We start from the raw sequence: 12,767 nt of genomic DNA, 5'->3' as shown, positions 1-12,767 counted from the left end.
GAATCCCAGGGACGGGGGAGCCTGGTGGGCTGCTGTCTATGGGGTCGCACAGAGTCGGACACGACTGAAGCGGCTTAGCAGCAGCAGCAGCAGAAGAGTATAGGGGCGTTAAAATGTAGCTTTCCTGGAGGCATCTGAAGAGGACTATACAGAGTAGTAAAGGTTAGAACTGTGTACAGAATATATTTAGGAGGTGACTTTTAGATTCCTAGTTGTAAATGAGCCACTAGGGTTGGTGAAACAGACGTTTCTCCCCCGGAGGGCTCTGGACAGACTTCAGTGGGAATCGGGGGCCGAAGGTCTAGATCATTTAGTGACCTGTCAGTGCTCCACCATGGAAGGGGTGGATATCCTCAGTGAGTAATTGGTACTTGTGTTTTTTCTCTCTCAGAAACTATTAGTGGAATTCTGACGTATGAGATTGGGAATGAGTCATAGACTGAGAAGTAAAAGTTAATAATCAAGGACACACAGGGTATTAGAGAAATAAAGACAATACAGTCCATTTTCCCAAAGGATGCAGAGGACAAAAGAGGCATTAATAGGACTCGTCGCTGCCTTTTTCTCCCAATCTTCTTTCTCTTTCCTTCCCACCTGGACCCTTCCCCCTTAGTTTATTGAGTAGATTCTCTTAATAAAATAACTATTATTTATAGGATGGCAAATACTTCTGTCCTATTTTCAACTTTTTTCCAGTTCCTGCTTGTTGCAGTTCAATCATTTTGACCCCATCCTGCCATGCTAACCAACTGTAGTTAGAAGTGGCTTAAAAAAAAAACAGGAAAAAAATATGATTTCACATAGTGAGAAATTCCAAGGTAAGGTGGTTCAGGGGTTGGTTAATGGAAGAGTTCAAGTGGCATCCCTGAAGGACCTGCTTCTTTCCATCTTGTGTTCAGCATCCTGAGTGTATCCTCTGTTCTCCTGGACGAGCTCCCCTCCGGATCCCATAGTCTCAGACACTATATGCATTCAGAGATGGAAAAGATATGCTTCTTCCTTGTGTTCCTTTTCCCAAGAGGGAGGAAAGCTTGTCCATAAGTCTCCTTCCCTTCCAGCAGACTTCTACTGTCATTTTATTGGCAAGAATTATGTCCTGTGTCCATTCCTAAGCCAGATTGACTTGGACCCACCAAGACTCATCTGTTAGGCCAAAACACCTATTCACCTCAGAAATGAACAGTCAGAATTCTGTTCGCCAGGAAAAAGGGGAGGATGCATAACCAGCTTTGGCCACAGCCAGTCTGCCTCATGTTATCTGGCTTACTGAGTCAGGAGTGAATTCTTCATGATCCCTACCAGGCACATTTCTGTACTCATGGTCCTGTGGCCAGAATTACTGATTGCATTTAGCTGTTTCTCCTTTAAGAAAGGTGGCTTAAGCTAGTGTTCCATGTAGATTGTTTTTCAAAGAATGTTCGAAGTGTTAAGAAATGCTGATTTATAAAGATGTAAATGTAGCTTATTTTATATTTTTATGCTACTTCAATTTTAGGGTAATCATCTAGCAACAGTAATTTTTCAGATTACATTTGTACACAATACTCTTTGAATGTTCTGTGTAGTTGAAAAGCATCTTTGATGAGCTATATATAGTATAGCCAGTTAGTTACCAAATGGGGGAGACAGAAAAGGAATCCTGACTCCTTCTCCCATTCTTCATAGCAGCTATTTATTACCTCTTTACAAAAAAAAAAAAAAAAAGGACTGTCTCCTCCTGCCCTGCTCTGGATTCATTGCTTTGTCAAGTTTCTCTTTTTATTGACTCTCTAAATCCCACCCCATTCCCACCTCATGGGTCCAGCCTTTCCTTCTTCAGTGACTTCTTCCTATCCACATTCAATACATGCTCAGATCTCGCATTAAAATACAACAATTTGCAAAAACCCTTAGTCCTCTAATACTGTGTCCCTGTCTACTTTCCCCTCTTCACAGATAAACTCCTTGATAGAGTTTTGAATACTTAATGTCTCCATTTCCTCTCCTCAGCTAACTTCTGTCTTGCTGTCACTTTCACCACTCCGAAGACCAGCTCTTGCCAAGACTGCCTTATTGCTAAGTCTAAAGGATGCCTTTCAAAGCTTGCCCCCCTTGACTTCTCAACATTTGCCACCCCTGATGATACATTCATATTCTTTGCCCTCCTCAACACTGTATTTTGTAGCTTTTCCTAGCCATTTCACTATATGCTGGCTGTTCGTCCTCTGCACATCCCCTAGATGTTGGTGTTTCTGTTTTGTCCAAGGTCCTCTTCCCTGGGAAATCTTACCTTGTCCATGGCCTCAGTCATCATCTGTATGCTGATGACTGCCAGTCTTTATGTCCATCCTCTCTCCTGTTCCTCAGTCCCACATATCCAACTGCCTTCTGGACATTTCTACCTGAATGTCTTTCAATTTCAATTCAACCTCTATCTAGGAAATGGAATTCATCTGCTGTTTCTCAGCCTCAGACCAACTCCAGCATTTCTCATTTCAGCGGATGGCACTATTACCCACCTAGTAGCCCAAACCAGACATCCTTATCCCTTCCTCTTCCTCACTTCTCGAATCCAGTTGGTCACCAAGTCCTTCAGATAGGATCTCAAAATAACTTTGAATTGGTCCATCTCTACTCAACTATCCTAGTCATTGCTGCCATCATCTCCCACCTTAATTAATGCACTTCTCTCTTCCCTTGCTTGAATCCATTTTATTTTCGTATCTACCTGGTCTCCACTCATCCTTCTTACAAAAGAACTGAATAGGCAAGTAGGGTTTTGAAATGTCATTTTTCAAACTAATAAGGATATATGCCTACTGTATGTATACAGAGAATATGCAAATTTTAAGCATCACTCCTCCCACAGCTGAGCTGCTGCCACCCTGGGGGTGGAATCTGGCAGCTGTTCCATTATCCATAAACAGCCTTCCTTAGCTTATTAAGATAGGACAGGAAGAACAAGGCTATATACCCATGGATATCTGCCTTAGACACTTTTGCAAGTTCTACAAATTGAATTTGGTGTTAAAGGGGAAATTAGCTGAAAAATAGTTGAGTCTTAATTGGATCAGAATTATCTTTCAACAGTAAGAATTTTTTAAATTTGGCATCAAAATGAATATCCCAATATTCCCTCTCCAGTAAAAATCAAAGTTGGTGAGGCTAGTAAATTAGAGGAGCTGAAGTATGAAAACCACACCAACCAAAGGACTTGGACCAGACTGAAATTCAAAAGAGAAATAAATCTTCCATTGACCCTGAACTGAAACATCACCAGGAAAAAAGTCATTTTCCAAAAAATGCTGGTCTTTGACCAATAAAAATATTGTAGGATATTTGTTATTAAATATTGTAGGATATTTCTTTTTAAAATATCACCACACCTCAGAGAGTTCTCTGATCTAAATTACAGATAAAAATCAGCCCAACACCATTCTGTTTTCAAATCAAGAAAAATTTAATGAATGCCTACAAATTTTTTCTCAAGGAGTTTACAGTCCAGCAGAATGGTTTTGGGCGGCTTGTGAATGGAAATAAAATGAGTAAAAAAATAGAAAGGAGCATGTAATAAGACTAATCTCTGATGTCAGCTCAGAGAAGGCAAAGTCTCATCTGCTTGGAGGGATCAAGAAAGGTTTTCTGATGTTTTCTATGCTCCTGAGCATATATGTGACACAGAGTCAGTTCCTGCCACAATGAGAGAATTATAGTGTGCTGCCTAATCGAATTTACAGCTTTTGGTTAAAAAAAAAAATCTTTTCAAGGGAGAAGCGCCTAGCTTTTTAACTGCTGAAACCAAACGGATGATGCCTCTGAAGTCTGTCAGTGCTCCACTCTGTCCTTTTCGACAAAGAGGACAGATTTAGATTTCTGAAATTATGAGCTGGTGTGACTGAGAATAAAATCTGAAAGTATTGGGCTGGCCAAAAGGTGTGTTCAGGTTTTTCGTAAGATGTTACAGGAAAACCCAAACAAACTTTTTGGCCAACCCAATATGTAGTACAGTAACGTCTCTTTATAATGCCAGTACTGAAAGGTGAAGCTGACATCTTCATCTTTTCAGAGGCATGATAACCTATGCATACATGATCAATCTGTGTCATAATTAGGAGCGTAAATTCTTATAACGACACAGAAAGCAATCTAAGCTCCAATCCAAGTTGCAATTAAGGGAGATTTCCAACTGTTGCTTGGGGTGGCAGCCTTCTCTTACCACCAGGGTACAGCTGGTACATTGTTCCATATAGCAATACTTTTCCCCCTTTATCTAAGTATTACTGAATGTCTGCCATAACAGCACTTCACATATTAAGAACACCTAAAGACACAGCTGCAGATAGAGTAGACCCCTTCTTTAAGGCCTATAAACATGCTCCTTTTCTTAACTAAAAATATTGTTTACAGTCCCTAAGTTGTGTCTGACTCTTTCGCAGTGCTATGGACTGTAGCCCCCCAGGCTCATTTGTCCATGGGGTTCTCCAAGCAAGAATACTGGAGTGGGTTGCCATTTCCTTCTCCAGGGGATCTTCCTGGACCAGGGATCAAATTTGCATCTCCTACACTGGCAAGTGGATTCTTTACCTCTGAGCCACCAGGGAAGCAGACTAAAAATATAATCATCAATAAAAATAACAGAACTTGCCTAACCCTTGCTGCTCCCTCAAGCTACCATTCAAGGCTTCCCCTTCCTGTTCAAAATTCTCCAACAAACCCACCACATGTCTCTTCTGCCTTACTTTGCAATTCCCTGTAATACAGTTTCTATTCCTCATTTTCACTTCATTCATTCATTCATACAAACTCACATGTTTGGAGTGTCTGCAATGTGCTAGACTCTATGCTAGGTGCTCAGGAATCATAGATACACAGAGAGAACTGGTCCTTGATCTCAGGAAGTTTACAATCTAGAGAGAGAAATTCTACTGTAAATAATCTTTCTTAAGAAAGCATTAACCTCACACCCATCCCCAGGCTGGCACCATTTCAGCTCAAACAAACATACTACGTTTATTTAGGAATATACTCTATAGAGCACCATCCTGGGCGTTCCACTGAGCTAGAATGATAAGCATTCTTTTCCCTCAAGAATCTTTTGGAAGATTAGACATTTATACATATCATTTGAAACAAATAGGAATATATTAAGGGACATATGATGAAAGTTCAAAGTAAATGATTTGTAAGTTGGGGGTTGGATAGAGAAAAGGGAAAACTTTTCTAGCTGGAGACAAAGTCTTTTGGATGAGATGTTGTTTGCGCCACCCCTAATAATTACAAAGAACTCAAAGTGCTCCACTGAGTTGGTCTTTGTTGTCTTCTTTTTTTCGTTTATATATTTGTCTTCTCTGACTTATAAGATTATTTAAAAGGTGAAAATTATTAGTTGTATTTCGTGGACATGCAAACTGAATCCTGGATAGGTCACCACTTATTTGAGGTCCTCGTGGCCTACAGGGTGCCCAGTTCCCCACTTCCTAGCCCTGTGTTTTATTCATCAGACACAAACACCTCAGAACAGACATAGCAGTTCCGTGGGATAATTGCATTTTAATTGAACTGTCTGTGCTACTCTGTAAACGCCTCTGCAGAGATGGGAGGGTGTGGAGGCTGATAAATAAAACCATTTCTGCTAATAATTGCTTCTGCATAAGGATTAAGGATCTAACCTCTGGGAGAAGGTGTCACTAAAAAGCATGTGCTGAGATTCATTAATTTTTTTAAGTAATTCCACAATTGAAGCTGAAGGTGGACTGTCCATCCTATGCTTATAGAGAAAACCAGTGCACCTGCAAATGGATGTGTGGGCGTCTTCCCAGTTTTCAACACCAGGGCTGTGATTAGCGTCTGTGAAAGATGATATTTTAATCTTCCACATACGTGCTTGTGTAGGGGGCTATGTCCACAGCAGGGGAACATAATCAGAGAGCAGAACGCAGAACTTTCTCCAGAGACACGTGCAGTTGTGTGGTTTCCTTGTGGTATTTTCCCTGCTCTGGGAATAGAGAGTGTTGGGGGTGGGTCATCTGTTTCCATCCCCATTGTATGGTCCCAACTGGCTGCATGGTAGGACAGTGCCTCGGATGCCCAAGGTCCACCTCTGGGTTCTTCCTTTTTGTCTTCCTTTCATCTCTCTCTGCTGCTTCTGGCCCCAGACTCCAGACAGACAGGTGGCCCAGTATTGTTGGGCTTCCTTCAGACTATATTCCAGTCCCGGCACTGCCACTTATTGCTGAGCAAGTTATAAAACTGCTCTGATCCAAAGTTTCCTCGTCCGTGAAGCGCAGCTGCTAACAGCTGACTCCTTATGCAGTTGCGAGGACTGAGTCCACGGAAAGCACGTAGCGCGGTGCCTAGCACGTCCCAGTGCCCGCAGGCCTTGTCTGTCACCCCTGCTGTTCTGCCCCCATCCCAGTCCTTTCTCTTTCTTGTTTTCTCTTTATCTGTGAATATTAGAGCTGTCTGTGTCTGATCACCCTTGGGGCTGGTATTGGATTAGGTTGATGCTTAAGTGATACCAGGCTTCAGCAGCCTTTGTCTCTGCCAACGTGAGTGATGAGAACGTAGAGGATGGTATTCTCTCTCACGCTTTAGTTTTGTTTTATTTTTACTAAGCCCTGAAAATAGCACCTGCCTGTAACCACATTGCAGCAGATTGACTTAATCATGTCTAAAATATGGTATTCCCTTTCCTAAGGGGAAAATGCTAAAGAAATAATAATGGAACCATAATTAGTAATCCATGCATTTTATTTTGTTCTACTGTGTATAAAGCCTGCAATCTAATATTAGCTCTTAGGCATCGCCTAGTTATGGAATTTTTGTACAGGCAACTACAGGCTTTTAGGCCACCTGTGTCAAGGTCTCTGACGTTTGGGTATCTGTTTTAAAGCTACATGTGCTTCCAAGTGAAGGTATGATCCTCAGACTGTAGAGTGATCTGTATCCCTAGTCTAGAAAGTGGTCTTTTTTAGTGTGAGTATACTCCCCCAAACTTTGAGAAGATAATCTTTAAGTGGAGCTATAAGAGGTCAGGAAGTAGGAAGGAGAGGTTACTGGAACAGAAGTTTTTTCTTGATGTGCCAATCCTCCATTCTAATGGAACCATCTGATAAAGGGTATGGTTCCATATATAGAAATATAGGTTACTATTTCTGGGTGATTTAAAAAAGAGTTGAATCACATGGGTCCCTATCTGGGACCCATGTTTTCTACTGGTAAGTTACATGGAAGTCACCTTTTCCTGATTTTTTTTCAGCTTACTATCTTGTTTGTTTCTCAACAGTTCGCAAAGGTTACCGGATCCAAGCTGATAAAGAGAGAGACTCCATGAAGGTCTTATACTATGTCGAGAAGGAGCTGGCTCAGTTTGATCCAGCCAGAAGGATGAGAAGCAGATGTGAGCATCTGTTAGTTTTATGTGTTCTGTGCATCATGCTAAAAGGGATTTGGGGGTGACCATATATGGGGAACCCTGAGCTTTCAGGGTCAGAATTAGTAGGGGTGCTGGTGACACCACGCTAAAGAAAGTAGCTTTGAGTACAGGGAGGAAAGAAAAAAAGGGTTCTGGTATGAAGGATAGGGTGATAACAGGGAACTATATCCAATATCCTGTAATAAACTATAATAGGATTTTTAAAAAAAAGAATAGAGCATCATGTACCATCTTGGCTTCTGTTGCCTCTCGCATGGGGCAGTCAGTATTGCTGGGCTGTGCAGTGGGGTTGGCACCATTTTATTAAAACAGCCTTTCCCTACTACTCCCTTTAAAATATATTCAAAATAATGGCTTACAATGGGGAAGCTTCAGTGTCAGTTTTTTCCAACATGAAAGGCCCTAGCCTCGAATGACAGTCCAGCTGCCAACTTGCCATATCAATGAAAGTAAAAGAACAAGTCTGCCAAATGAATCTCATAAAAAAGATGCCTACATTCCTTTCAGATACCTAGTGGCAGAGACTGAGGGGCAAGCAAAAAGTCAAAAGAATGTTTTAATTATTGAGTCTGTAGGCGGCAGGGCCCCAACGCTTAACTCACCCACAGACCGTGGAGACTTTGCCGCTGACATAGCTGATTCTTGATTTGGACTCCACATTACTGTCTATCATGAAAAGCAGCACAGGGCAGGTCTGACATGGATGGGCTAATTGTCAGAGGTGCTGGCAGGCGTGGGAGTGCGGTCACTACATTGCTCTCTTTGAACCCTCCTTGTCTTGGAACCAACTCCAGACTCAATGGCATTGTTGGGAAAACAGACCCAGACTAGAGGAACTTGATTCAGATTAAGGACAACATATTCCTCCCAGTTTGCGATTCTAATTTCATCCTGTCTGAGTTGCATCCATTGCTGCCTCCTCCCACCACACTGGCTATAAAAAGACCATCTCCAGATTGGAATGTCAGGAATGCAGATGTCACTGCACTTGACAAGCTAGTTGTAACAGTGTTGTCATGGATCCCTGTAAGGGGACAGACAGAGAGAGAGTCAGAGTCCAAGGAGAAAGCCCGTGGAGGAAATCTGTGAACTCACAGCTCAGAGAAAAAACAGAGGTTAAAAATAAAGGGTAGATCCCGGTTGAGATGATGTCTCCTGTCTGCCTGGATTAAAGTGGTCTCCAAAGGCCTGGCTAGCCAGAAGGTAATGACCAAGGAATCTTAAGAGTCCAAGGGGTGGCCTGGGTCAACAGATGAAGAAACTGAAGCCCAGAAGGTGGAAATGACAGTATCAGGACTACAACCCAGGTCTGTGGTTTGCTGTCCTGTGCTTTGCTGCTAAACTAGAAACTTTGGAGCCAACTGTGGATGGTGCTATGGCTGCAGTAGCAGTTTATATTCAAAGATCACAGCCTTCTAACTCTTGGGACTTTAGGATGTTGGAGCGGGAAGAAAGAGACTGAGATTGTTGAATGTACCTCCCTCATTTTATGGAGGAGGAAAGGGAGGCCGAGGGGAAAGTAACCAGTGCCAGTACTCACTGCCAGTGCCAGAATTGAACCCAGAGCTCTTGGAACCTACACATTGCAATAACTGCACAGAGATGAAGCAGAAATCTAAGTTCACATTGCAATAACTGCACAGAGATGAAGCAGAAATCTAAGTTCTCCTTACTTTGAGAGGTTCTATCCCCGAAGAGCAAAGTAAACCCTGGGATGGATCATGGCCACGGGATGGTCTTAAAGATCTCATCATAAAATGAGCCACACCTAGTTGCAGGTGTGGCAAAGGAGTAATAGATTCTGTGAGGCATGGGAGTTTCAGGGTCAGGCCTATGAATTTCCCAGAATGTGTGAGCCTCATTCACCTGCTCCCTGTAAGTAGGGGCTTGCTCTGGGGATATTTTAGTCTGGAATCAGCAAACCACAGCTCCCAGGGCACATATGTTCCACCTCCTATTTTTGAAGTAAATTTTCTTGGAACACAGCCATGCCAATCTACTTGTCTTACCCATGATTCCTTTCCTATTGCAGTAGCAGAGTTGAATAGTTGTGACAGGAAGACTTGCAAAGCCCACAGTGTTTACTACCTGGCCCTTTACACGAAGTTTGCCTCTGCTGGCCTAGAGTCCCACTGCTAGGTGTCTCTGAAGTGGGGGATGTTGATGTTCACGTTCACTGTGGCAGAAGTTTCAGAACAGCATACATCCTGGACTATCCATCATATGAATGGAGAAACATCTCTCCCTCACATCTGGAGAGATGAAAAATGTCCATTATTCCCTGAAGTTTAAGGCAAGTTCTGAGCCAATAATGTAATTTTCCAATAAACACACTTGGTGCATTTTAAAGTTCTCTTCTGTGGGGTTCCCAGAAGACTGGAATTCACTGGCATCGTGAGAAAAGGAAGACAAGATTTTATTAATAAATAGGATCTGAGTTATTTCCCTTTGAAATAGGCAGGCACTAGACCATTCTCCTTATGAGGAACAAAAGACTTAGATTATAATTCAAAACCAACTGATCACATGACCAAACTGAATGGCATTCCTGCTCAGCCCTGTGTCCTCGTAAGGAGATTGTGTTTATGCTGTGCAGGGAGGCCCACCCTTCCCTTCAGGGGTGGGAGCCAGCAAAATTCCTCTGCTCCTCTAAGGACTGTTGGGGATAGGGAGGAGATAAAGTAGAGGGGAACATGAGACACACACTTGTGCTTCCCACATCTGATCTTAGTTTACCTCTCATTCGGCAGCCAGGCCCTACAACTTATAATTGTTGATTCTGATAATAGTTTGAAGTTCAAAGGATTTTTAGAAAACAATGGATTTTCAATGGATTCAGTTACATTACAAATAGATTTGCTAGATTTATTTTTTAAGTAATATGAAATTCAATCCATTTCAAAGTTTTCTAAATAAATAGTTTCTTTTTTTTTTTTTCTTTCCAAATTGTGATTCTGGTCCTTATTCACAAGTGCTTTTGTGAAAAGCTACTTAGGCCACCCTAAAAAATGAGAATGCTGTGACCATCCCCTCCCTTTTTACATTTTTGGGCTGGGACTAGAGCAAGTGGAGGTCCATGGACCATAAGTGCAACCTAGCCTTCCCCATTTCTTCCGACACTTCCAAACAGCTATCCTGGCCATCCATGGCCACATACACCTGAACAGTCTGGGGAGTGAAGAGGTCTACTTAAGCCACAGAAATGAGCTTGGTACTGTTCAGGGAAAATATTCCAAATTCCTGGATGAACATCCAGGAGCAGGGTGTGCACACTCTCTTTGTCCTGTGGGCTCCTTGCTCTGTGGGGAGGGGCACAGCAGCAGCTGGGATGGGGTGCGTGTGAACCACAGCATGGGACTGGCTCTGAAGGCTCCATCTTGGGACTCAGATAACAGCAGGGAAGATACTGTGATCTGTGGCTTTTCTCTCTTTTTGCCCCCTTTGCCTCATGGCTGGGATCATCATGGCTCATCACTGATTTAAACAAGAAGAAGCAAAATATTTGAGCGAGGAGGATGATATACTAGGAAGAGACCAGCTGCAGAGAGCCTAAGTTCTGGAAAGCCTGCCTTAGGTGGAACAATAACAATTGTTTTCCTATTCTAAGAACAGAGCATGTGGGAAGCCTCCCCTCTGTTGGCAACTAGGCTTCCAACTGAAGCCAGTTGCTGCTGAGCTGAGAACACAAATACCATTAGTTCAGGACTACAACCCACCCTGGACAGGACTGAGACCCTCGGGTGGGAGTTTCCCAAAGATTCCAGTGTTAGCCCTTAACCAAGTTCCTGTTCTGTCCTACAGGTAGAAAGCTCTGTCATGCCTAGTTTTTGTCCTTGCAGATAACAACACCATCTCGGAACTCAGCTCTCTGCATGAGGAGGACAGCAGTTTCCGCCAATCTTACCATCAGATGCGGAACAAGCAGTTCCCTGTGTCTGGGGACTTGGAGAGCAATCCTGACTACTGGTCAGGGGTCATGGGAGGCAGCAGTGGGGCCAGCCGGGGGCCCTCGGCCATGGAGTATAACAAAGAGGATCGGGAGAGCTTCAGGCACAGGTGAGGCTAACTGTGGCAAGGCAGCTCCGGTGCTGGGCATGAGGAGCCAAAAGCTGGGGGGCAGGATGGGTCTGAGGCTGCAGTGATCCGAGAACATCTCTGTCTGCCCTTCTAGGTTATCTTGCCTTATCTCTCTCTGTGCCTATTGAACACCCCTTTCCCACATGTATTAAGCAAGGGAACGCTTGGGGCACCATGTGCAGAAGTAATCAGTCAAGGCTCTTTGAAGAGGATTTTCTAGACCCCTTAATGAACCCTGTTGACATTTCTCTGCCCTTCTCATATATTTTATCTTGTAACCTCTAAAAGACCCCACCCATCATCTCTCTCATTTTTGATCATTTGTTTTGTGAAAAGTCAAATGCCAATTATGTTATACTGTTGGATTTGATTCTCATAATTCTAAAAGGCAGGTACTATTAATGTCCTCCCAGTTTTAGCTGGGGAAACTGAAACTTAAAAACTTCTAAGGGACTTACACAGGGTCATGTGGCCAGTGAATGTGAAGGGACAAGATGTGTGTTTGGTTTGGTATGGCCAATGGCCCGATAGCACCTTCCCCACTCACCTATCCTTTATATCGAAGGACAGTAGCTATTGCTCTTCTCTCAAAGAACCAACTGCGGGGTCCCTCTGGCCTGTTGCCCCACAAGGTAACTTGCCCTTCACTCTGAGGAAGGAAAAGGCCTCTCTGTTTCTCACCAAATAATACAGGGCTCCGTGGGCCACAGCTGTTTGGACAGCAGGCCACATCGCCCATGCCGGCTTCGAGGGTGTGAGAAGTGAGTCAGGAGGCTGTCAACCAGAGGTCATATCATAATGGCCAAAAGAAGGCCCACGTGTGTTTCAGCACCGTGTAGATCACAAAGAGGTTTTTTTCACACAACCCGTTAATCCTTAACGCTAACTCACCAGATGGGCGGACGCCTTGACTTGGCTGTGATTCTGAGGCGTGAGAGGTGCCTGGGGTGATACATCCAGCCAGGAGCAGAGCCGTGTCGGGCCGCGCAGTCTCCTGAGCGAGGCCCCAGCCGCGATGGCGTCCTTAGATCCCAGCTCAGCTCCCTGCCTCGCGCGTCTGACAGGTCTTGGGTACCTGGGCCTTTCAAGGACTGACCAGCGCCTCCTCTGTCCGCAGCCAGCAGCGCTCCAAATCGGAGATGCTGTCCCGGAAGAACTTCGCCACCGGGGTGCCGGCCGTCTCCATGGATGAGCTCGCGGCCTTTGCCGACTCCTACGGCCCGCGGTCCCGCAGGGCGGACGGCAACAAGCAGGACCTCCGAGGCGGGAGCCGCTT

The 12,767-nt window shown here is 43.9% G+C and overlaps 1 protein-coding gene across 1 annotated transcript in view; it reads left to right on the top strand.

Moving 5' to 3' along the window:
- The window catches only part of ILDR2 (immunoglobulin-like domain containing receptor 2), a 68,526-nt gene that overhangs the window by 50,632 nt on the left and 5,127 nt on the right, over window positions 1–12,767 (top strand). Inside the window, exons 7-9 of the mRNA XM_010846031.1 lie at window positions 7,265–7,378; window positions 11,254–11,470; window positions 12,609–12,763. Coding sequence (XP_010844333.1) covers window positions 7,265–7,378; window positions 11,254–11,470; window positions 12,609–12,763 — 486 coding nt within the window. The remainder of the gene's footprint in view (window positions 1–7,264; window positions 7,379–11,253; window positions 11,471–12,608; window positions 12,764–12,767) is intronic.

The sequence above is a fragment of the Bison bison genome, unplaced genomic scaffold (genome assembly GCF_000754665.1).
Source record: "Bison bison bison isolate TAMUID 2011002044 unplaced genomic scaffold, Bison_UMD1.0 scf7180017864229, whole genome shotgun sequence".
Classification (NCBI taxonomy): domain Eukaryota; kingdom Metazoa; phylum Chordata; class Mammalia; order Artiodactyla; family Bovidae; genus Bison; species Bison bison.
Note: the sequence above shows the minus strand (reverse complement) of the source record. Positions and strands in the feature narration are given on the sequence as shown.